The 26,404-nt window shown below is 36.2% G+C and overlaps 1 protein-coding gene across 6 annotated transcripts in view; it reads left to right on the top strand.

Annotated features, from left to right (window-relative positions):
* Positions 1–17,468, top strand: part of LOC106177882 (adhesion G protein-coupled receptor L1) — a 37,894-nt gene extending 20,426 nt beyond the window's left edge. For 4 of the 6 annotated variants that reach the window (XM_087006756.1, XM_087006758.1, XM_087006752.1 and 1 more), the window contains exons 5-23: positions 749–826; positions 2,382–2,735; positions 3,259–3,356; positions 3,657–3,848; positions 4,125–4,311; positions 4,578–4,721; positions 5,012–5,193; positions 5,574–5,620; positions 5,837–5,960; positions 6,318–6,421; positions 6,851–6,953; positions 7,290–7,443; positions 7,791–7,857; positions 8,184–8,250; positions 11,296–11,399; positions 11,721–11,889; positions 12,418–12,558; positions 12,986–13,067; positions 13,444–17,468. In XM_087006756.1, coding sequence (XP_086862882.1) covers positions 749–826; positions 2,382–2,735; positions 3,259–3,356; positions 3,657–3,848; positions 4,125–4,311; positions 4,578–4,721; positions 5,012–5,193; positions 5,574–5,620; positions 5,837–5,960; positions 6,318–6,421; positions 6,851–6,953; positions 7,290–7,443; positions 7,791–7,857; positions 8,184–8,250; positions 11,296–11,399; positions 11,721–11,889; positions 12,418–12,558; positions 12,986–13,067; positions 13,444–14,291 — 3,245 coding nt within the window. In that variant the 3' untranslated portion in view covers positions 14,292–17,468. The remainder of the gene's footprint in view (positions 1–748; positions 827–2,381; positions 2,736–3,258; positions 3,357–3,656; positions 3,849–4,124; positions 4,312–4,577; positions 4,722–5,011; positions 5,194–5,573; positions 5,621–5,836; positions 5,961–6,317; positions 6,422–6,850; positions 6,954–7,289; positions 7,444–7,790; positions 7,858–8,183; positions 8,251–11,295; positions 11,400–11,720; positions 11,890–12,417; positions 12,559–12,985; positions 13,068–13,443) is intronic. The other 2 variants (XM_087006763.1, XM_087006768.1) reach the window with 1 other exon arrangement.
* Positions 17,469–26,404: the final 8,936 nt, after the last annotated feature.

Below are 26,404 nucleotides of genomic sequence, written 5' to 3'. Positions count from 1 at the left end.
ATTGATGCAACATTTGGAACAAGACAAGCGTTGGCCCAGCTTGTTTTGAAAAGAAAAGTTAGTATTGTTGGAGTAATTCTATCAATGTCAAAGATAATTTTTATAAACCAGTGCTTTATTTATTTTGGCAATGGTGACATTTCAAACTTGGGCTGGGAGGCACAGACAGATTTACTAGATGAAAAAGATATGTCTTGCCTAGATGTTTGCTTTTGGCACCAGTTACACTACAAGATAAAGGGGAGAATGTTTTTCCCAGACTCAGATGTTATTCTAACACACTTGTTTTAACCCTTTTAATGTGAATAAGGTGTTTCCCAGTGAAAGTGAATTGAAAAGTTATGGCACATATCTATAAAGCTGACAAAAAAACCTAAAAAGGGCCTTGTTTTATGGTTGTCCAATATTTTTTGCAGCAGCTGCTAGTTTATTTTCGAAATGCAATTTTTTGCTTCATTTGCATATAAGACTCACTCTAACATGTATCCATCTAAAAATGCCTCATTTTGGTTGTTACATGCCTTGTAAAGAGCAGAGAAACTTAAATTGAGTGCAATTAATCAGGGCTGACAAAAGTTTTTAAAAAGTCAATCCAGTAGCACATAGTTGAACATAACCCAATGTTAGAGTCAGTCCAGCTTTGAATCAGTGTTGTATTTCAGTTTTTCCTTCCGATATTTTTGCTGCTTCTGTTTCTCAATTGGCTGCAGAAGTCTTGCATGACGTCCATTCCAATTCGTTGTTTCAGAGGGCTACCTTCCTTCTGAGGCCCCAGTTGAAACTTTGTTTCATTTAAGCACTACTACCCAGCCCGCTTTATTTCATAGTAAGTAGGAGGGCGTGATGTTGAGGATTTGAGGATGCAGTGCCCTTGGAGATGCAGCATGGCTACAGTAGCGACCTAGACATTTCACCTTTTTTTTTTTCATTAGTGCGCCTGTGCCTGAGCATGTTTGTGGCTTGATTATCTATGTGTGCCCTTTATCTTGTATGCAGCTCAAGCTAAATATAGAACATTTTTTTATTTTCTTCTTTGCACCACGGTTTTCTCTTGAATTTACTAGCTGAAGATAAAAGATGGACATCTAAGTCATGCCTTTAACTTGTGTTTTGTCTTTTGACATGTCTTTCTGAAGTTTATGGACCAAAAATTGGCAGTTTCTCCACTTACTGCCTGTATTTCATTTATACACAGTGTTTCATTCCTGATTCTTTTACTCACCGCAGACAGAACAGTAACTTCCTATCCTTAAGATTTGAGGTTTCTTTTCAAACATTTTAGGTCAAATTTAATGTGTATCTGATTTGTTAAAAAGCATACCTAACATTAAACTTGTGGAATAATACAGTTGTGCTCCTTCTTTATAACAATTTTGGTTTCAAAGCATTATCTCATCTAACTGTAACATGTGGACCTTTCGATATGAAAATTTAAACTAAACTTGTGGAATAATACAATTGTGCTCCTTTTTATAACAATTTTGGTTTCAAAACATTATCTCATCTAACTGTAACATGTGGACCTTTTGATATGAAAATTTAAACATTTTCTGTCCTCTTTTTTTATACAATGACCACTTTTAACTGCGCACATTTAATGCTTGCTATTTCTGCATGGATTGCAGTGTTGTAATGCAGTGCTGCTTTCACTGATGGTGTTCACAGAATTAAACCAAGACCAGTAATAATCCAGCTGACCTCACCGAATGACCAAATTACATCATGCCTCTTTTGGTCCCAAGTGAAGTAATCTGGTTGTCAAGTGATGTCATTTGGACTATTTCTGGTCCTGCTTAGTCCAGATCTTAACACGTCCCTGATGGGTGACTACACTGCTTTGATAACCATTAAAAAATAATAATGACTAATAAGCCAATGCATTCAGTTTTGTTTCCAGACCATTTGTCCACAGTGGAACATAGCTGACATAGCTTCCATTAAGTGAATAACAAATATCATACTTTAATGGCACGTTGCTATGTGATTGCGCTAACTTGACTAACTGCACTCAGAGATGATTACTTTATTTCAGAAGTACTAACTGCCTTGGATGACATAATATATGCTTATTAAGCATGCAATAAGCAATTGTTGATAAAGTAATTGATTCATTGAGTCATAAAGTGTTAACCTGCTAAACCCTCAAAGAGCATGATGATTTGAAAAACGGAAATTAATTTAATGGATTGCCTAACTGCATAGAACAATTCGACGACTGCCACATTAATAATACTAAAGATACTGGATATTAATTTTTCAATTAAAAACTGTTTAGACAGTGACTTATTGTGTTTATATTGCAGTATGAAATGCATTCATTGTTCTTATTTCCTTGTCTTCTGAATGGTTACAGACAACCAGTTCATTACATTTGATTTCAGCAACTACAACTTCTTCTACAACAACTACAACAACAACAACCAGGATAACAACACCCAGGCAACCTTCTCCAACGAGAGCAAGGACCGAGCCAACAACAGTTACATCATCATCATCTTCAACAGCAGCAACATCAGTGACAACAACCAGTACCACTGTCCCCCCGTCAAGGAGGCACACTCCCCCAGCCAGTCCCCCGGGGAGGGACACCCTGTCTTCCACTGAGATCACCCCGAGTGTCACAGAGTCTGGCAGGCCTCGCCCCTTCTGCAGAAGGGAGTTCCGGAGGAATATTACTTGGCCAAGAACAGAGCCCAATGTGGTCGTAAACAGAGATTGCCCTCACAAGATGAAAGGTAAATGTGTTTTATCACTATAGTATATAGTTTTGATTAATAAAAGGACAAAAATTGAAAAAAAAAATATTTTCAGTTTGTTTGAAAATATAACTTTCAAATGGTGCTTGGGAGTAAATTTAAAATATCTCTTATGAATTTGATTGATGTAGCAGAATGTCCAACTCGGTGTATGAATGATAGTAAAAAGTTATCCTTCCAATCCTATGACTTTTTTATGGCATGATCAATCACATTAGCAGCAGTTTATCTTTAAAACAGATAATTATATTTTGAGCCTCTATTTATCTTTTTTTTTTTTCAATTTATCAGTCATCAAGTGTTAGCAATGTGTATGCAATAAGGTTACGAGGGGATGGCATTGAATTTCATTTGGCTCAAAGGGAATTCATAATTGATCTAGAAAATATATTTAAATATAGTGATATGAATGGATAGAAAAAATGAGGTAGGCATTTCGCAAAAGGAAAAACTCTGAAGGGTGATCAAAATTTAATATTAATGGAGTCATTCATCATTTTAGGTCAGGCCTTTTGGAAATGCAGTGAGATGGGGGAGTGGATAGATCTCCCTGACCTCAGTGACTGTATATCTGATGCTTTGACGAGGATTAAGAATGACGTAAGTTCTGCTTCTGTCAGTACTCTAAATTGAAAAAGTGAAAAGTAAGAATGACGAAAAAAAGATTAAGAATAAGTTTTAAAGAACAAATGTACATTTTTTAATGAATTATATCATTTGGTATAAAGTTGTTGAATCAAAAATTAGTATTGAATTCAGTTTCAGACATTTCAACATAAGGAATAAGAAAATGTCAGAAAAATTTCTTTCACTGTCTGTAAATTTTTATGCAGTAAACTGACTGAAATAACACTGTAAGGATTTTGTCACAGCAGTAAACATTTTTCCTGTTCCATCCAGGTTGAATCAGGCCAGGCTTCCATAGAAGATATTTCCAGTGACCTGGCCACAGCCACAGCCAGTCAGGACCTGTATGGTGGGGACGTCATCAGCTCTGCCTTAGTCATGATGCAGATGGCAGAAGGACTCAAGACTGAGCTGAAAAACACCAAGGAAAAGAACAGGGTGATGAAGGCGACCAATGTTACTAAGGTAAATCAAGTCATGTTGTTTTATATTTCTGAGTATTCAAATTGATACTCATGGCTGCAAATTGTGAAAGCTTGGTACAAAAGTTTTTGGCTTTTTTTTTTTTTTTTTGCCTTGGTCACTCTGGTGTGTTATGTTGATGACATCTTTCAAGTTGTTTTTAAATATTATGATTTTTCTGTCAAAAATCAGCAGGTAGCGCAATCCTCCATGACTTGACCAGTGCATATTCGGATTTCCTGTTTGTGATTTCATTTTTTTTTCTATTTTATTTTTCAGAATTTTGTGAGGTCAAGCAGTAACTTGCTGTCCCCCAAGCAGAGAAATGGCTGGAAGGATTTGAAGAGAGAAAGGCAGGTAGAGACTGCCACTACACTGTTGAAGCTGTTGGAGAGGTCAGCATTTGAGGTGGCAGAAACCCTGAATGTAGAAACTCCAGCAGTTAGGAGTACTGATGAAAATGTTGGTGAGTGTTGTTTTCCATCTATTACACTTGATAATGGTTGAAGTTAAAAGGCAAGTCTTTTTTTCAAAATGGAACAGACCCTAGTTTTTACCAAGTGCAATGTATTATAGGGGATATAAGGCTGAATGGGCATTTAAAAATGTAGATTTTTTATGTCAAGACAGTAATTGGCATGTACATAAAAAGTTGCCTTATTAGTTGAGCATTAATCTCAATCAGAGCTTTCATCTTTTAGATTAACTGTTTAACTTCTGTTCTCTGTTTAGCCATAGAAATAGAAGTGGTTAATCCTTTCTCAGACCAGAGACTTCAGCGGGTTTACCCCACTCCTGAACAACAAGCTATGCTTAATTCCAGCGATTCCATTACTCTGCCGGAGTCAGCCATTGTGGATAATGCTGATAAAGATGGTAAGACTTTTAATTATGTAACTGATTTTAATAATCTTAAGAATCAGTAAGACCACTTTCTTTTTCTGATTTAATTTTTTGGGACTTAAATTATCTTGAGGGTTTTGAAATATTTTTTTTTTTGTTTCATGCATTAATTAATAGTTCTTTAATAAGTACATGGGAACAGGCAGGTAAAACTACCCACTGCTGCTAATATCTGCTTTTGCAAATAGAAAATTGCACTTGTCTCTAAATAACTGTTTGAATTTGTATTTTATCCTCATGATATCAAATCATTTAATTTCCAGGTGTTGTGAAAATTGTATTCATCTCATATAGCAACCTAAACCAGTGGCTGAAGCCAGACAGCGCCAAGAATAAGACAGACGTGAGCATAGTGAACAGCAAGATCTTGTCACTGTCCTTGAACAACAAGGATGGGGACATTCAGCTGGCACAGCCCATACACATGAGCTTCCGCCATGTGAATGTGAGTCAATAGGCTTTTAAAATGATAATTTCTTGTCCAAAAAGTAGATTCTAGTTCAGCAAAATTTTACATAAGATTTATGAAATTATGATCAGATAGTACATTTTAACTCATTTTCCATCTGTTCGGCAGATTAAAAGATATATGTAATTTTTTTTTTATTCAGAAGTAAATTTAAGATTTAAACAAAATTTAAAAGATATAAAGAGAAAGAGCATGGTATGAGTATGATACTAATTTCAAGAGAAGCATGTTATCAACAAGGACAGTCAACATGAAGCATGGTGTTCATGTTGAGACATATGACCCTACATTGAAATTATTTCAACCAATTACTTCTTCCTCGGTGGTTACTATTTAAAGACACTCCTTCATTTTAGGTGACTAATGTGGAAAAACCAAAATGCTCCTTCTGGAACTTTTCAAGGTACAATTAAAACTATTTTATTTTGATAATTGAGTCTCCATCTCCATCATGAAAATGACTCAAATACTAAAAAACTTAAAATCCAAAAAAGTGTTTATGCATTGTAAATTTGTGAGTGGGGATAAAGGGAAAGTGCTGATGTTACCAGAAAAATTAATATAAAAGTTAAATGCTCGGTGTGTGTCTTTAAGAAAATCTCATCTGTCCATTTTTCAGTGATGAGAATGGTGCCTGGTCTGGCAGGGGATGTAGTGTGGTGACTTCCAATGATACACATACACAGTGTGAGTGTAACCACCTCACCAACTTTGCTGTACTCATGGATGTTGTAGGGACAGAGGTAGATATGTTGTTTGATATTATGGAGAAATTTAATCCAAAGAATAATTGTTGAACACAAATTTTTGTGTAATGTATAGGAGTAAACATGAATTTAACAAAAAAAAAAAAGGCAAAAACAAGAAAATGAAATGTGCAAGTTAAGATTTTTGTAGTGAATAGGAAAAGCAATTTAACAATAAAAAGAAAGTTTGATCAAAATAGATTTTGAAAAGAAATCAACATTGTTCAATTATTACATCTTAATTACTATTTTTGAAAAAGTAAAAAGATTCTAAACATTGATAATTTCACCTCCCTTCATTTCACATCTACATGAAAAGTTGTATTTATTGTTATTCTCGGGTCTAATTTTCAGCTTCCAGAACACCATGAAGTGGCATTACAAGTTATCACATATTTTGGGTGCATCATTTCCATCGTCTGCCTGTTTCTAACGTGGTTGACCTTCATGGTCTTCAGGTAAGAAATGCCAAACTTACTTATACCACAGCAGAATGAAATATCCAGATGTGTTGTGTCTAGTATACATGTACATCATGCATGCATGTGAGCTACACCAAATCTGGATCTATAGTTTTCAGTATTAGTTCTTGTGTTGGTCTGCCCTACTCACCAGCAAGGTATTTTTATAACATTATCAGAAATAATAAGTAATGAATGTGATTTGATCTTTGTTTTGGTGTTGGTCAAGTGGGTGAGGCAAAAATATTTTGTCGTGTTTGATACTTGTATATAAGATGTGGCAATGGAATTTGTCTGATTCTTGGATATTTCCACATATATTAACTAATGTGATTTTGTAATAGCATACAGGCAGTGAAGAAAAATCGTTCATTACATGATTAAAGAATACTAGGTTTATTGTTGTTTGATCTTTTATATTTTCAGAAATCTTAAGAGTGAACGCACATCCATCCACAAGAACTTGGTGTTTTCATTGTTCTTTGCTGAAATCATTTTTCTTTGCGGAATACAACAGACTGATCATCCAGTAAGTGAACCATATTTGATTAGATAGGAAGAAGTGATAAAAATATCAGCTAATAAAATAGTGTTACTGATGTGGCTGATGCTGGTCATTATAATTGTACATTCTTAATAACCAAATTCTCAATCTCTTGGACACACTGTCATTTGATAGATTCTGGAACTCTTTTCAACGGTGCTCTCTCCTTGCAACCTGAAAAATGAAGGTCTTATCATTCATTAACAGAAAAAGTATTCAAACACCCAGTCAGAACTTTTCAGTGGAATTTCTGCACCAGGTATTCACCCTCTATGCCTTAAAGGTGAAAAACGGTTCTCATTTTAATTAACTGCCTTCCAGGTTGTGTGTTCGGTTATAGCAGGCTTCCTCCATTTCTTCTTCCTGGCAGCATTTGGTTGGATGTGTCTGGAAGGAATCCAGCTCTACTCTATGCTCATTCAAGTGTTTGAAGGCAAGAAGTCAAGACTGGTCTGGTTTTATCTGGCAGGATATGGTGAGTGGTTTTTGAGTTTCACTGCAGGCATTGATTCTTAGTTGGGTTAAATCTTTGTAGGGATATTATTGAAGAAATGCAGTTAAAAGTGAAAATATTTTTGATTTTTTATTTATGTTAAATTTTGAGATTATTCATTATTTATGAAACAGCATATTTCCGGTTTATTCCATGATAGTGTATTCTCATGATAATATTTTCAAATTTTTTAAAGCTAAACTATTAATGTTATAAAACTTGGTTATGAGATTCAGCTTTAAGATATTGATTTAATTACATATTCTAAGAATTTAACTGGACAATTCAATTGCCTGTTATTTGATCAAATATTTAAAAAATATTTTTAGGTATTCCTGCAGTTATAGTAGGCATCTCAGCTGCTGTTGACTACAAAGGCTACGGCACAGATTACTAGTGAGTAGAACTGAACAAATTTTTACGATTAATAATATTAGTAGTAGTTGAAGTAGTATGAAATGTTTAATGTACCAGAAGAATACATGTTAATCTTTTAAATTGATGGCATTCAGTGAGAGTCCCTGCAGAGTTGGATCAATCTACATGGACTGATGGTGTCTATGAGAATGGGTTTAAGACAGTAAAATCAAGTGGTAAACTTAACATATCCAGCCTGTGCTGGTAAACTTTAAAAGACTAGTAAAGTATACTGCTGAATGTGAAAATGTATCTTGGTTTTTTTTTTTTTTTTTAATTGTTCAGCTATATTTATATTATTTCAGCTGCTGGCTTAGAGCAGACAACTACTTTGTTTGGAGTTTTGTGGCTCCAGTGTGTTTAGTTATCACTGTAAGTATTGCTCCAACATATTAATTTATTTTTATTGTTATTTCTGACATTTGGTAGGTGAGTTTGGGATTGCTCGTTGCTTGATAAGGGTAATGTTTTTACTTTCAATTCTGAAACTAGATCATTTATGATACAGGACAGTTTGAGCTTGAAACATTATTAACAAATGAAATATTTATTTATTTTCATTTCTTACATAAATCTTAGTTGTTGGCATTATTGGAATTGTATAGTGCAAGATAGGGGCATTTTTGGACATCTTTTTATGTACAGACACAGATGTGTCTGTACATATTGCCATCACCTGCGTCTGTCGTCGCCGATGGCGATGCCGATGCCGATGCCGATGCCGATGCCGTGCACTTTCCTTGTAAACACGATAAGTGGAGGGCCGTTTTACTTTTTGGCTTTATATTTACAGAGCTGGTGAATATTCATAAAACCCAGGTCAAGTTCGAAAATCAGCATGATCGGGCCATTATTGTAGAAGTTATGCTGTTTTTTCACTTTTCAGCATATTTTTCACATTTCCTCAGATTCAATTCTTAGGCATGTTAACAGTCTCATTATTAAACTAATAAGATACGTAAAAGTTTTTGTTTGACATTTCCTGCATCTTTACAACATTGTTAGTTGATTTTGTAAAAATGATGGTAAACTTGTTATTGTGTATTGTGTAATAAAGTTTCAAAAATGGAAATAAACTCATATCATTGCAGTTTGTCAGATTCAATCATTCACTATGTTCAGAATCTCAGAATGGAAGAAATTGGACATTTAACACTGCTTTATTGATATTTTTCCCATCTCATCAATTTTCTTAGTTGATCATATAAAAATGGCAGTAAGCTGTTAATTTTGTTTTATGTTAAAAATTGTTAAAAATGGGAAAAAAAACATTTCAGAACAGTGCTGTCTTATTTACATTTTGGCATTTTCAAGTTGTGACTTTGAAGTTCCATGGGCCTGAAGACCTTTGCTAGTCACATTTTCTGAATATCCATGATACTAATATTTTATTATTAAAAATTGATGGTCATTATGCTGTTAAACATTATGTAATATTGCATCAAAATTAAAAAAAAAACCTGTTTTGGGCACTGCTCCCATGATGACCATTTAAGAAAAACCATGTCACTTACTGTTCTCAAACAGTACAGTGAATATATATATATAGATGTGTCTGTACATATTGCCATCACCTGCGTCTGTCGTCGCCGTCATCGCCGGGGCCGGCGCCGTGCACTTTCATTGTAAACACGATAAGTCGAAGGCAGTTTTACTTTTTGGCTTTATATTTACAGAGCTGATGAATATTCATAAAACGCAGGTCAAGTTCGAAAATCAGCATGATCGGGCCATTATTGTAGAAGTTATGCTTTTTTTTTCACTTTTCAGCATATATGCAACACTGTAAACACAATATACGAAAAATAGATAGGCCAATTGTCATTAAACTCACAGGAGTGGTCAATCCTGCTAAAACGCAGGTTGAGTTAAAAAATCAGCATAATCGGGCCATTATTTTAGAAGTTATGTTGTTTTTACACATTTCCTCAGATTCAATTCTTAGGCATGTTAACAGTTTCATTATTTAATTAATAAGATATTAAAAGTGTTTGTTTGACATTTCCTGCATCTTTATAACATTGTTAGTTGATTATGTAAAAATGATGGTTAATTTGTTATCGTGTATTGTGTAATAAAGTTTCAAAAGTGGAAATAAACTCATTTCATTGCAGTTTGTCAGATTCAATCATTCACTATGTTCAGAATCTCAGAATAGAAGAAATTGGACATTTAACACTGCTTTATTGATATTTTTCCCATCTCATCAATTTTCTTAGTTGATCATATAAAAATGGCAGTAAGCTGTTAATTTTGTTTTATGTTAAAAATTGTTAAAAATGGGAAAAAAAACATTTCAGAACAGTGCTGTCTTGTTTACATTTTGGCATTTTCAAGTTGTGACTTTGAAGTTCAATGGGCCTGAAGACCTTTGCTAGTCACATTTTCTGAATATCCATGATACTAATATTTTATTATTAAAAATTGATGGTCATTATGCTGTTAAACATTATGTAATATTGCATCAAAATTTGAAAAAACCTACTTTGGGTACTGCTCCCATGTGACCATTTAAGAAAAACCATGTCACTTACTGTTCTCAAACAGTACAGTAAATATGTACAGATGTGTCAAAAATGTGTCTGTACATATTGCCATCACCTGCATCTGTCTTCGCCGTCAGCGCCGTCACCGCCGTCACCGGCACTTGCACTTTCATTGTAAACACGATAAGTGGAAGGCAGTTTTACTTTTGGGCTTTATATTTACAGAGCTGATGAATATTCTTAAAATGCAGGTCAAGTTCGAAAATCAGCATGATCGGGCCATTATTGTAGAAGTTATGCTTTTTTTTCACTTTTCAGCATATTTCACATATTGGCATTTTCAAGGTGTGACTTTGAAGTTCTACATGCTTGAAGACCCATGCTAGTCACATTTTCTGAAAATCCATGATACGTATATTTTATTATTAAAAATTGACGGTCATTATGCTGTTAACCAATATGTAATATTGCATCAGAATAGAAGAAAACAATTATGGGTGCTGCTGCCATGATGACCATTATGGGAAAACCATGTTACTTATGATTGCCAAATGTTCAAAAAAGAAATGCAGGACTAAAATGCAGCCTGGGTTGGAAAAGTAGTCTAATTGGCTTCTTTTTCCGGAAGTTATACATTTTCAAAGTGTGATCTTGAACTCCCATGGGCCTGAAGCCTTATGCTTTTTACACGTTTTACTTACATTGGTATTACCTGTTGAGCATAATTAAAATTTGATGTTGAATTTGCAGTTTAACATAATGTACTTTTGCATCAGAATTGACAGTAGCCTATTTTGTGCATAGTTATTTCCTGCTTTTTGTCTGTACATTTGACAGCTTTGCTGCCTTGTTCTTTCTAAATCCTGATGCTTAATTGCGTGGGATTAACTTTTCATTGAGTTATTATCATTAGATACTGTTTATTTTTTAGGTGAATATAGTAATGCTGAGTATAGCAGTGTACATGATGTGTCGCCATGCTACTACAGCCACCTCCATCAAACACAAGGAGAAGACCAGGATGGAGAATATCAGGTAATTAGAGAACACAAATAGAAGGATGGGTATAGTAGCTCAAGAGAAACCTAACAGTCAGAATGGTCTTTCTAGTAACCAAGGGCTTTGTGGTCTAGCCATCTTGAGGTTCATCAAGCCAATTTTTTTAAAGAAAAAAATTGCCAAATATTCAAGCACTGCATTTCTAAAATTTGGCGTACACATTGGGGGGAGATTTGATTTTAATGAGAATAAATGTTACACCAGCATGGAATGTAAAAGATCACAATGGAAAAAAAAAATGACATAATGATGTCATTTTCTCCCCAAGTACAGCCAATTCAATGTTTTACTTACTAGGGATTGGATAAAAGGCTCCATAGTCCTTGTTGTGCTGTTAGGGCTGACCTGGGCCTTTGGGATGCTGTACATCAATGAGGAGTCTGTGGTCATGGCTTATGTGTTCACCATCCTCAACAGTCTGCAGGGACTCTTCATCTTCATCTTCCACTGCTTGATGAACGAGAAGGTAAATTGTATTAAAATGATATTGTTAATTATAATAATATTGATAATAGTATCTTCTATGACAGATACCATAAATATCTCCATGTGCCTTTAAATAAACACTACTTTGGCATCAAATTCGTTTTAAAAAGTTTTGAAAATGGATTTAAAATCTAATACCTGCTTCAAAAAACATTCACCATGATTTTTATGACCAATATATAGATTTGAAAATGCGCTTTGAGAGCAGATCTAGAATTGTCCAGATCTGCAGCAGTCTGTGAAATCTGGTAAAAATTTGTCATTGTATTGCATTAATTCATTGATACAATCCATTTTGTAATGGTTAGAAACACTTACAGAACAACTGACTAACTTACAGTGATATTTATGTGTGGTTGGTGAAGACAGGTCTGCACTTGGAGCTGTGAAAAAGTAGATTGTGGTTGTTGAGACTGGTAACACTGTGGTTGTTACAATTGATGAAAATTGTATCAATATCTCAACAGAAACTACTACATTTTGAATTGCTCAATTTTATTAATGTCAGGTTCAAAAGGAATACAAGAAGTGTGCACGACGTACAAGATGGCTACCAAACTGTGTAAGGGTGGGATATGGTGGACAGCAGAAACTTTACAATATCTCCACTTCTCCTTCACCATCCAGCTCTTCCACTGGGCCTGGAAATGTAAGTCGAATTTTTAAAAAATCTCTTGCATTAAAAAGTGTATTGAGAAGGTCAGTTATAGATACAAAATAATGCTGTTCTTGGTAAATTTATTTCCAAGTATCACACTTGCTGTCCTGCAGCATATAATAAAAAAGTTTTTAAACATTTTTGAGTCAGACAGGTGATAATTACTGTCAAAATTTGAAAGAAAATTGTTTGAATATATTTCCCAAAACAATCAGAAAAAGACGATTGTTAAGTTCAGAACAGTAAGCTATATATAAGAAAATGTGCATATCTTTTAGAGAAACTAAAATTGCCAAAACTTGAAGAAAAAATATTGGTGTAGGTGAGATATTTGAACTTTGTGTAAAATAATCATAATATATTTTGTTTTTTCCACTGTCCTCTGCTAATGAATATATCATTGACTGTGTATTTGCAGTACTGGCAGAAGCTGTGGCCAGGCAAGAAAAGACGTCGCTCCAGTGGTTCCTCTGCCACAGGGAAGTCTAACACTAATAAGAGTAAGTCTTAGTAGGGTAAAATAGTGTATGTAGGTTGTTCAGACAGATATCCCATGTTCCCCTCTCCCTGTATTGCTCACATATACAAAAGGCTAGGAGAAATTTGTAAAAGTGAATAAGTTTTCATCTTTTGGTATCTCTTGGCTGCTCTACCACTAACCGTGGATTGTGCTGTGTTGCATTTTTTTGTGTGTGTACATGTTAATTTTTTTTTAATAATATTTTTTAGAACTATCATTATTGAAACACTTGTACCAAAAAGATAAATATAAATCCTCTTTAACAAGGGACCTTTATTATTTGAAAATGTTTTAAAAAGAGTGTAAATGAGTCTTTATTTTGATATATTAATATGTAACTTATATGCTTATTTCAGATCTCGTGGGACAACTCCACATTGTGAATGGCATCACGCCTATTCCTGAGGTGCTCATAGAGGACAGCTATGGAGGAATTAATGGAGATCTCTCCATGGTTGATGCATCAGTGGTGGACTCTGAACAGGTCACAGATTATTGTCACAATCACATGAGAGAAGATAGAAATGGCCATTATACAGAGAACCCATACATGCAGCCCACGTGTCTACATTACCCTAGGTGTCAGGAGCGTAGCCAAGTGGATCCAAATGGTCACAGAGTAGATCAAGACAGGCTTTCTAATGCTTCAACAGACAAAGGTGACTATCCGGACTCGGACTCAAGTGATGATGAAGATCTCAAACACAGATTAAGAGAGGAAAGACCTTTCAGTGAATATGAGGGCAAACCCTTGATTCCTAATGAGGAAGAGGCACAAGGGAGACACTTAATTATTAACAATAATAATAATTCACAAAGCTCCCCACGTCCACAACCAAAGAAACTCCTGGGGAAGAGTCTGAGTGATGCCCCGAGGTCACTCAATGACCTCATGGACAGAGACTTAACAGGGAGTGGAGAATCTGAATCCTTTAAGCGTTCCACTCCTAACTTAAAGTATGTGCCACTGGGGGAGTCCCCCAACAAAGAGCCAAGTGCCTCTGCACCATCTTCAACGCAAGGGCAGCATAAACACAGCCTGCCGAACTTAGCTAAAACAGAGACTGATTGCCCTCCTCCGCCATATTGTAGTGAGGAAGGACTGACGTATACTGACAGTTCAACAAGGAGGAAAAGACGTCTGGATTCTGATCCGCAAGTTGCATTCAATAACTCCAGACATGAGGGGAATTCACAGTGTTAGTCCTTCTTTGTCCCTAAAAGTGGCCTTAAGAGACTTATAAATTCAAATATATGGATTTATTCATGCGCTAATTTTTTTATGAAGAGAAAAAAAACTTGCTGGTCAAGCTGTCTTTTCCATATTGTATATCAATTAAGATGATATATAGCCATAGTACATTTTAACCAATTATGGTATACCTGACGTGTATGTTGATAAATTCTGAAGATTTTTCCTGCTTTATTAATTTTGTTTCAGTACAAAAAGTTTTTATCATAGTCATAGGTATATTTTAAGTGCCAAATTATCATCATTCAAAGATTTCAGGTGAGGTTTCAAGACAATCAAAATTTGCTAGACAAGTAAAAGTATGTTTTTTAAGGATAAGTAATCAAACTGCATTCAGTAGGTAGAGTTTACTTTATGTACTTCATTATACTCTGCTGAATTCATAAATATGTTTATTGTATTTTTAAGAAAAAATGCATATTAATACATAAACCTATGTGTGGAAAATAGTTTCTGAATACTTACAGCATGCAAAAGCTGTAAAGTTTGAAAGTATGATGAATACATACAACTTATTCTGAGAAGAGCTTTAAGAAAACTTCTTACAAAAATGTCCTTCATAAATCAGATTTAACATGAGTTTATTCTTGGAAAATCTGACTCGGGGTGAAATGGCAAAGATTAGCTTCTCAGAGCCACTTTAAGGCTGACATTTGTTTGAAGATGAGTTTATATGCATTAGCTGCTATATGTAAGGAGTGATGCTGTATTTGATCATGTTTGATCCATTCATGTTATAAGTGATGTATGTTGACGTGGTATGGTTGGTATTCCAGGAAATGGTATACTAAACATGCTGCCTACCTTGCTGGAATCCTGGAATTATGCATATGTCATGTTTACACTGGGACAATTGGGCAACTCTGGTACGATCTAGGAGCGGACATGTTTGTGTTTGCATTTGAAAGATGTTTCACTGGTTGATGAATTTAGATACACTGTAAGAACAGTTTAATTTTAGACAAAGCAGTGTAAAATAATATGAAATGTTATAACTGTTTTTTTTTATTTTTAACACATATAGTGCTAAAATTCTGTCCATAGATTGATATATGCTAGTTAATTTACCTCAACATCAGGTGCAAATTACGAAGTGCTAAAGGCATTCAAATGGATCATTTCTCAGCTGGCCAATTCTTGACCCATCAATTGAGACTGGTATAGAAGGCTTATAGGAAAATAGGAAGTACTTAGTACAACTGGATGGCTGATTTTGAATTTTAATGTCCGTCATCTGTCATGTTAATCCAAGAAGTGTCCTAGGGCAGGGTTTTTTGACAGTCATGGCTGTGTCTGGATCAAGGGCAACGACATCTTTTGATATACAGCCTTCCAGTCGTTTTGGCGATTTTGTCTCAGGCCTATAGGTCACAATTAGGAAAAGTAACTCACAGATATAACCTCGAGTTGCCTTGTAAACTGTCCTGTCCCTGGAGGGGGTCTTAAATGTCAGTGTTTGCAGTAAGTCTGGTGTCTAATGACCTACACTGGAAGGCGACGGGATTGTCTTGTTCACCTGAGGCTTGTTGCACAGAACTTGTATGAAAGATGAAAATTGGCTGTCACCATATTTTTAAAAAAAATGAATGTGTGAGTTCTATATTTGAGGGAGTGGAGGCAACTGTTGCTCCTTAAGTTAAATCTTTCAGATTTAGTTTCTTTTGAAGAATTATTTGTCTAACAAAGAACTTGTCCAGCTTTACTACTTCGTGAAGCAAATTTTGCTGGTTACAATAGCTTTCTCCCATGAGACCGCTTCATTTATTTAGAGCTTGCAGTAATGGGCCTTCAGTAAAATATTTTGTCGTTTCTCCATTTTCTAGAAAACCACTTAATGATGCTGGGGTGATCTCTTGAGGTAGATTAATTTATATATATATCAAAGCATTCAATAGAAAAAGGTTTGAGCTTAATTTCCTGTTACAAACATTGTTGTCCCATTGGAATACTTATTGGTTGTTTCAAAAATGAGTCTTTTGTGCGTAATGTCATCACAGTATTTGGGCAGGTTAGTAATACGGCAGAAAGAGGTAAAATTACCCTGAGATTCGGGACCTATCTCATACCGTTAGTTCAGGGCCCTCCCGTACCCTGTGCTTCGGGGCCTATTTTGTACGCTGTATATTTTGTTGCCGGTGGTGACAGTTTGTATAGGGAAGTGCTGAGACTGGGATGAGCAGACTGGGCACAATGGCAAAGAATAAAAAAACTTGTCTGGGCAGCAAGCCAAACCACTTTACTAATTTCCAGATCTTTTGTTAATCACACCTGGTCGCACCTCACCGATCACACATTCCGCATCCATGATTGACCAGGTGTGTTGCCGTTTCGTTCCGTTTGTGATTCTTTCTTCCAAGTTTTCTGAATGCCTCTGAGCGATTTTCATGCACTGTCTTGTCAGACACTAGAGGAGCTTCTCCCACACCTAGATGAGTTCATCTGGTGGTATTACTACTATGCAGGATAGGGCACTTTTGTTCTTGTGTAATGTTGTTTGAGCTTCCTTCTTCAAAATGCCATTTATATAAACATACCATAATTTTTGCCTGTATGTCGGTATTGAGCCCAAGTAATCATGTTGAATTAAGATCTATACGTATTGCTAGTAGTGGTGAACATTGTTTTGAACGAACGTGCTTAAATGTAATACACTGACGTTTTTCTGACATTGTGAATTCTTTTCAGAGTATTTTCAGTACCAGTTTTGTAACGTGACGATAATACGTCACAGACGACCGAGTGTGCACTGCCTTCATGGCACCGTGTACTATTATGTAATATTTTGAACAAAAAAGGTCAACTTTTCTCAGACCTATTGAATCTCAAAGCTAATCTAGTCAGTTCAATGCCCACTTATCGTGCAGCTCTGTCGTTTGAATTCCCATCGCTTTTTACATAGAAAAAAAGTGCTGATAACACACTATAGGTCACAGCAAAAGGTTGAAATTTTAATTTTTGTGTCTGCGTTTTATGTTATTTTACAACAAGCTTTGAAGTTACATGTTTGTATTTGTTAAGCAAACCATAGCTTAGTGGTTATAGCTGTTATAATGTTTGGGTATGTGTTTCAGCCTCACGATTACAAAATGTACACTTTTGAATAAGAAGAATACAATTTTGTACATTTTAGGCTATTCTGACTTTTTATTTTGAGTATAATTTTTATTTTTATTTTCTATTTTTCGTTGACTATTTGTCCCATACCTCGCCTGTCAAACTCAACAGATATCTTTTTAATAACTGGTGACGCATATATTGTATACATATACGATGGTGTGGGAGGTCGGAAGTTCCATAGCTAATTACACTGCAAATCCGGACACCAGTTTCTTTCGAAGCTCGTGGGTGTGTGTTCAAAACAAACGTTTCCGACTGTCAATCCCTTCTATCTGAGGACAACGGGCATACATTTCAAAAACATTTTCATCAGTTACATCATGTCTTTTAATACGCCCGATGTTTACACTCTTCCCGATATGGCCAAAATATTTGAAGCGTCGCGAAAAGAACGACGTACCTACAAAGGTATGCAAGGTATCCTGCATGTAGACGGGATGGATCAGCCCCTTGAACTGACGCGCGTCAACAAGGGTCTGAGTTACATGTAAGTTAGTAACCCCGTGTGATATAAAAAGAAGCTGGCATTTATTTCATCGGTGCAATTTTGTTTATGTAGCTGCAGTTTGTACCCTACCTCACTCGCCAAACAAATTGTCTTGCTACACGAACTGTTAAAACCTTTGTTCGTGTTTACATTTTACGATGCATGGCCAATTAAAACCTTTGTTATAGTTAATATTTTCCAAAGGCGAATACGTAATGAACAGCGTTTGCCTTTTGCGGAAAACTCCACCTGTGACGTAAAATTTACCACCGAAAGTATTTCGGCAAGTTTCATTGTATTTTCTCACCAAAGATAAAGCGGCGAACTGGAGTTGAACGCGTTTCTCCCTTCCGGTGCCCAATACATGTTCTATTTCAGTCGCGTGATTCATCGTGCATGTCAGGTCGCAACCGCAGCGCGAGGGTCACAGCGAGAGCCCCTACCTGTCGACTTGCTAGCTGAATTAACACAAGAGACAAATATAAATCATTAATCACAGCACCTACACTGGGAGGTGAGAGAACTAAACCGAGGTCTAGAACTTTCCGTTCTTGGAGCACAAATCGGGTATTTAACCATCACAGCTGGTGAAGTGCATACCAGACCGGAGTGTATTTTTAGCTGAGGCGAATTTAGCCAGCTGATTCTTTAACGTCAAAGGCACTTTTACAGACGGATTCGGTGAAAAACTAGCCAGGCTGAATATAGAAAAGAAGTGTTTCTTATTGTAACACACAGCTTTTTGGATTTATCACGTAAAAAGGTAAGCGCCCGAGAACGCGTCTAAGGTGGTGTTAAACGCATGAAACTTTTTGAAAGATATTTGAAAGGTAATATTTCTCAGTCTTTAAACTTTGCCACGCGTCGAATTAGAGCATGCATCTTTTAGCTGTAACTTTTCGTCCATGGAAACAGGATATGGAGGGTTAATTCTAGATCATTTAGCTATTACTACATATATCATCTGTTATCGTACCACTTATTATGAATACAGGCTTTAGGTGAAAGCTATTTGGTGAATACCAAAGTCTCACTAGCATAGTTTTCATTGCCTTATGAAAACCGGTAAATTGCATCCATGATTATAGTGTAAATTGGCAAACTAGCTCGTAGCACGATAGTTTCTCTAAGGTGAGGAGAAAGCAGGTGTCATACCGAATTATTTTTGAAGGTACTTATGATGGTGCGTTGTGAGAATGTTGCAAAAAAGACAAAAGGTTAAGCAATAACATGGGCTAATTACTTGGTTGATTAAGTGGTGCAGCAGTTGTGTGAGAAAGAGAATGTTGTGTTGGTGGTTGCGTGCACGCGCGCGTGTGTAAGAAAGAGAGAGAGAGAGAGAGAGAGAGAGAGAGGAGACTGTTTTATATGCCATAGCTTGCCCCATATCTTTTATTGCTTGAAACAAGTGCTATTTAATTACTGCCTGTCTGTACTTCATGTAGATAGTATAGATCTCTTTACACTAATTCAGTGGTGCATCAATGTTATATTACACCAATCGCCGACTTATTCAGACCTTGGTTATTAAATCTTGGCCTGGTGGAAGAAGTTATTTTTTAAAAACTTTTATCAGATGTTTCACGAAAATAGAATACCCCGAGCTGTTTGTTCAAACTGTGTCGCTTTACTGAAATTCATTGTTTGAAACGGACTACGATATATAACTTTTGCAAACTAAAAAGATCGATTTCGGTTTAACCTGACATTTTTATTTCGACAAAATTTACTAAATGAACTACTCTATCCATTAACTCAACAGACTCAATTCAAAAGAAAACGTTAACAAATAACTGGCAGCTTCTATTGCAAACAAAATCCATTTGTTTTGAAAATCGAAAGTGGTTTGTCAACAACTTCAGGATAATGGTACACATTGACATCAGCTTATTCTAATAAAACTCTCTATTAAATAAAACACTTGGGTTTAAAGGTTTGAATGACAATAAAATTGCCAATCCTCACCGATGACATCGCATAAAAAAGACATGCTAAAGGACCTAGAGGCACATCTATATGTATTTTAATTAAATGACCAGCCAATGGTACATAGTAGATAGCTTAGTGGTCTGAAGTACATTAGTTTTGATGAAGATTTCAGACATGGGCCCTTGTTAATACGCGTGTTCTTGATAAAACCTGATTGATATAAGTTTTCCTACACCAAGGCACTGAATGTGTCTGCGTGTAGAACAGAATACAGACGGAGTTCCGAAACCTCCGTGTATTTATATACCATCGTAGCGATATACCCCACATACGAGTCCAAATATTGAAAATTGACCTTTAAAGTCTGTCGACATTTCTTAAGCATATTCCACAGGAGGTAATTATTTGGCATTGCTTTCGATTTACATTTGATACCGGTAATTGCTTGCATCACCTACTAAGTTATAGTGTTTGTTAAGGTACTGGCATTTCTAGCGTTCGTTTCACGTGGAGCATTTTTTTCTTCATTTTCTTTTTACCTTTCTTTTGTTTCACAGTTAACCATTACTTCACTGACAGTAAATCCTCTGTAATGGTATTTTTTGAGACGACAAAACCCCTATTGAATGATACGACCTCAGATTGTGCGTGGGGAATGATATACTTTCTGCTGGGGCGGAGAGAAGTAACCCAAGTCAAATGCTGTGTGGGCAAAAGACTATTTTTGCGGCTACCCAGTAAATATCTTAATTTTAAATGAAGAACCACAAGAATGTTGCATCAACATTAGTCCTCTACTCACATAACTTTTTTTTCATTAAAGCCCAGAGATAATAAAGTCCAAGGGGGTGGGGGTGGGGTGGTTACCGTCACTGTCATTCGCCGTACCTGTATTTGTCCACATTCCAATAATTATATGAATAATACTGTGCTAGTTTGTTCCAACTGTTCTTGGTACCCCCCCCCCCCCCCCCAAACAATCCCTATCCTGACCCCGGAGAAAAATGCACTCACGGGGCTCCATTATGAAATGCAGTATAGCAGGCAGAGAGAAATGAAGAGAACAGTCTCTGCATTGCGACAGTGGTCCCAGACCTTTATTACAATAGATGTTCAACCTCACGTTGTTCCTTATAGTATTAATGCAGCCAGGTTTGAAGAATGTCCGGTCATGAACGGTAGGGCAGATAGAAAATTCTAACATTTATAGATAATTTTCTCTATCAAAAAGGTGGAGCGTTGCGATTCGTGCATTGAGGATATGTGCAAAAAATCAACTAATAAAAATTAAAGGTGCACACATCGTGGGAAAACCGAACACTCTAACGAGTAAATGCTGCCTTAACGAGCTGCTATGATTTGGGTCATTTACTTGCCAAAAAGAGAAAAGGCGTGTTTCTAAAAACGGGTTTACGTCACAATAGTTGTCTTCTTTTATGACGCATTTGACATGATCATTTTCTCGGATTTTTTTCTTTAAAGTTGTGATCTTTTTTGTTTGAGAGTTAAGGCCCCGAGCGTATATACGGATCATTTAGTAACAACTGTAATACATTTGTGATGTATCTCAACAATAAAATGTCATTCATGTGTTACAAAACAGAAGCACCTCTTCCACTTTCCCGGATACTGCTGATGTCGAGACGTTCAATAAAATAACTGTTCCTAGTTTTTTCCCACTAGAATAAATATACTGTAAATGTATATATACGTGCAATATACCTGAGAAATACTCAATGCCAATGTCAAGTGATACTCGTCTTCTTAATTCAACGCAGGAATTTAACTTTACAATAACATAACAAGGCGATTGTCAACATGATCAACCCCTGAGATAAATTACACCAAAAAGGTGTTCACATGTCCCCGCCTGATGTTTATCTGAAGAAAGTCTGATACCAGTAGGCAGAAAAAGTGGGAAAATAAATATATCATAACTGGGCGCATTCCCACCAATGTTAAAGCAATGGAACTGGTTTACATATGCTCCAGATTGAAAATTATAATAAAAAAACCAATATTCGATAATATAAAACGCCCCTTGACCCCCCTTGACCCCGTAATAATGTACTGAAAGTATTCGAAAAAATAAGGGTCACCGTCTTGATTACTTGAACTGCGGCATTCAGATCGGCCGATCTGAGCACAGTGTGAACGCGGCATTCGACCTTGCTTTTTATATGACGATTAATGTTAGGAATACTTGCATTCTGTGACCATCCCAAAATAATGGTTTTCTGTATAGAATGTATTTAGGTCACACTAAGTAGAGATTTCTCTTATCTCACTTGTAAAACAGGTGTTCTAACGAGCCCCACATAACAAACAAAAACCCTCAAACATTTTTATATTCCGTGAAAGCATTCATATAGCTATTACAATGACATGAAATCTAAATTTACGTGAGCAACTTTAAATACACATTTTATCTTGAAACATGATGACAAGGGTGCTTGAAAAGACCATTTGGGTAGATTATACAGGTGAATTTTTCATGTAAAACTACACATGCACATTTACATCGCTCAACTCCGTTGTGAAATGAAAGCCCTGTAATTTCAACATACATGTAAGTTTCTTCATCCTTAGTCTGTTAGGTCAGGTCTTTCCCCGGCATTTCCCAGACCAGTAGTTCTGAAGATAATAACAACAATGTTTATTTGCAACTAAGTTGTGCAATGATATAAAATGTTACATTCACTAAATGAGAATGAGACAAATAAATTTGTTAATTGAAAGTGTTAAGATGAAATAAAACATTTGGCACGCTGAAGAAATTAAAAATACATTAAGATTAAGATTTATTAAAAATAGACTGTGTTTCCAGAGCTTTTGCTTAAGCTTTACAATGCTGCACCACGTTTTCTATTTACACTAAAAAATATCAAGAACAAAATGTACGCCCCGTGCAGTTCCAACCGTGGCAAGTAAGAAGCACGCATTACCTGTCTAACTACAGGAAGGTAATATAGCTCCGGCGCACGATTGAGTAACTAAACTAATTTGTTAGCTTTAACTTTGCTGCATGTGTTCGTAGTGCATTACTATACACGCTGTGCAATATTCCCCAAATCTTATATATTACTAGTAGTATATATATAGTATATCATGCCTGGCACCATACCGTTTACAGATTACTCAAGTATTACCATAGTGTTGTACTAGACTTATTTTAATCACATTGTGTGTTTTTGTGCGTTTTTAGATTAAAATAAATCAAATTTTAGGAAGACATAACATAGGCCTAATTCGTTGACCAAAATGTCTTATTTCCTCGTGGTACCGCACATTTTTGTCACGCAGCCAGTGGACGGGATCCATATTCAGTGCACGGTCAGTGAAGTCAAGATTATTAACTGTCCATGTTGTACCTGAGGTAAAGGTCAATGGGTCATTCTCAACAGGCACCATAGATTTCTATTTTGCCAATAACCTAGTCACTACGGAGGAGTAGAACCACCCTTGAGAACTGGGGCCGTTTTTATCCTTCACTAAGGGGAGGGCAGGCTGGAGCTTGAGTGCTTGTGAATTGCCTTGCCAATTTCCCCTGAGGATGTTTAAAACTTTTTTTAATAATTGGTTGAAATGGCATGACATCGGCCATACCTTCGGTGGTGTACAGGAATTTAATTGTTGGCAGTAAACCAAGGAAATTGCAAAGTAGTAGTGGCCATGGCACTCCAGTTGAGGTTCGAAAACGTATAACAAAATGTTTCTGTCCATTCTTTCATTCTTTTTTCACAGCAAAATCGTTTTGTTATAAAGCTGGTAAGATCAATATAGAGATTCTCAGTCGGAAAATACGACTGCTTTTTGTTATCAGCGAAAGAAACATGCCTGGAAAATATGGTTTCTAAGAAAAATAAATGTTATCATTCGGTGTACGTGGAATTTGCGCCAATCGAGGCATTTCCTTAGAGAAAACCCCTTTTGTCAACCTTCTTCTTAGAAAGCGCTTGTGGAATATGGATCAATCTACCGCTCGTGTGACAGCCGAAAGGGTTTTTTTTGACAGACGACAAGAATTTGACTAAATAAAAGATAGATGAACCCCATAATGATCACAGTGAAGACGATATATCACACTGATGTTTCAGTGGTTTACCCAAATAATCCAAAGAAAAAAATGCAACTGCGCACGAAATCATATCATAAGTCCCCCTAGGCAATAATAGAAAAATGTCATGAAGAATTTATAACTTTTACGGCTATTTTTAAACAATTATAACATTATGCATTTTTCAAGCTTTCAGATGTCCATATTTACAAGCATGCCTCAATGTACATTATGTACAAGTATATCTTAGGACAGCTTCCTCATACCGTTGACATCAAACGTGCCAGTAAACGGTGTTCTATGTTAGTGCCCATGGGCATTAATTTTAAGTAGGGGCGTATCAAAAGACGCGGACAGAAAAAAAGGGCTCAATCTTGGACTTTTGGAACCAGAGAACGCCCATGGCCTGGAGTGTTGACAGCCAAGACGTTCAGATGGCGTCTTTTTTTAATTAATAAGTAGTTTGGTTTTGAAGTGAAAGTGAAAAAGGAGCAAAGTGTATGAGTAGTAATAGTTTTTCTTTACAGGAATCTTTAGCTTATTTGATGAATGGTAGTTCAAAGCAATTCATTTTCAAGATTAAGACTTAAGATGATAAAGGTTGTCTACCCACCACAAGAAACAGATAAAGGACGGGCTAGTTGCTTATGGACGCCCTTTTATCGTTTATTTCCCAAACCATTAGATCATGAATGTATTTACACAATGGGTGGATAAATGAAAATCTTCTTGCTTTTCAAGAATTGCGATATTTAAATTACTTGCTTTTTAAACCATCTTTATTTATTTTTTTGTAGAATCGGTCACGCTCGTATATTAGATTTAATCACTGCAACATCCTTAGACCCTTTTTAAAGCCATATTACCGGCGAACGTATTTTCGGATGTTTAGCCTTAATTCGTCTCACGTCGTGATTCAGGGGCACATAAAAGAGATGCCTGTTCAAAAGGCCTATTACCTTTTATGTCCTGGCCATGATTTCGAAATAAACATAAATTTCCATTCTAGTTATAAGACGAAGGAAGAAATACAAATCATAATTATGAAAATGGGTTAATTGCATTCCAGCACGCCTTGACTCCATAATGCTTACTGTAAGATAAATAGTCCATTTGAACACCCAGTTTTCAATTTTAATTAGGAATTGGATTATTTATGACGGGAACTAAAAGTGCTTTACTTTGATGGTTAACTTCAGCGAATCTAAATAAGGTTTGCTGTCTTGTCCACCCCTGTGACACTTGATGCGGTAAAAGGCTGTTAATTTAGTGCGTTTTTGGCCCATTTACAGCGTAATTTGGGCACTGTTCCCACTAATGTACATTTGAACAGGTACGATGCTGTGTGTGTGCTGTGAAGAATTAGGAGTGTTGAAATAAGATTGTGCATCACGTACAATAGCTCATACTGCTTCCTCCTCTGCACTTGTAAAGGTGAGCTTTGATTCTCTGTCTCTCTCTCTTTCTTTCTTCTCTTTCTCTCTCTTTTACACACACACACACACACACACACACACACAACGGCATATATAAACATACACAGGCAAGCTCTAACGAAAACAGGCACGCGCACGCGCGAGCGCACGCACGCACACACACACACCAGCACACATGCAGTCACGCATACATGCGGAGCGCACCATACGTGCAATATTAAATAATATGGTTGTCAAGCAGCTAATTGATATATCCCTCAGATAACAGCTGTGCAGTCAGCCTATAAGTTTTAAGAAACATCCAGGCGAAAAAAGCATCCAGAATACGTAAAACGAAACGTTGCTGATTAGACAGTCTTTCACCTTCTGGCAGATGCTCTGCATAGATACCTAGTTCAGAAACATGTTTTAACGCTTAAGAGGTTATTTAATGTTGAGGCTACATACCAAAGTAAATTAAGTGTCTTAGGCACATCCTAAGCCAATCCTTACGTGAAAGTTTTTACCATTACCAAACCTATACAAAACGTGCTGGCGTGTTTTTTATAAACCTGATTTGGTTTCATTTCCGTGGAAGAGATAAACAACCCTTCAAGTCACCCTGAGTTTATGGACAGTCTTGGAGTCTCCACCCTCCCCATCCCCACCCTCGCTATCTCCTGCCACCTTAAAGAAACAGCTGAAATCCTAGAGAGAGAATTCCCGTAGCTTCAAGGTTGATTTGTTAGACGGATTACATTCTCCGCATGCATGAGGCAAACCAGATACACGGGAGAAAAGAAAATTAATGGGATTCACCTGAAAAATATCACAGAACTTAATTTTATTTCATCACGCATTCAGGCCATGAGTGTTCAGTTAACAATGTTCCGTTTTAAAATTTGATTGGTGCATTTATTTCTGACTGTCACTATTTAAACGGGCGTAGCTCTATCTAGACTCGCATTTTGACTAGTTGGATTGCACCCCATAAACGCGTTTGATGAATAGGCAATTCAGCATGATGGTTAGTACGTGCAAGTCTTGCTGATGGTTTTTA

Source organism: Lingula anatina, chromosome 1, assembly GCF_051362555.1.
Source record: "Lingula anatina isolate TDL-2025a chromosome 1, LinAna3.0, whole genome shotgun sequence".
NCBI classification, from domain to species: domain Eukaryota; kingdom Metazoa; phylum Brachiopoda; class Lingulata; order Lingulida; family Lingulidae; genus Lingula; species Lingula anatina.
Note: the sequence above shows the minus strand (reverse complement) of the source record. Positions and strands in the feature narration are given on the sequence as shown.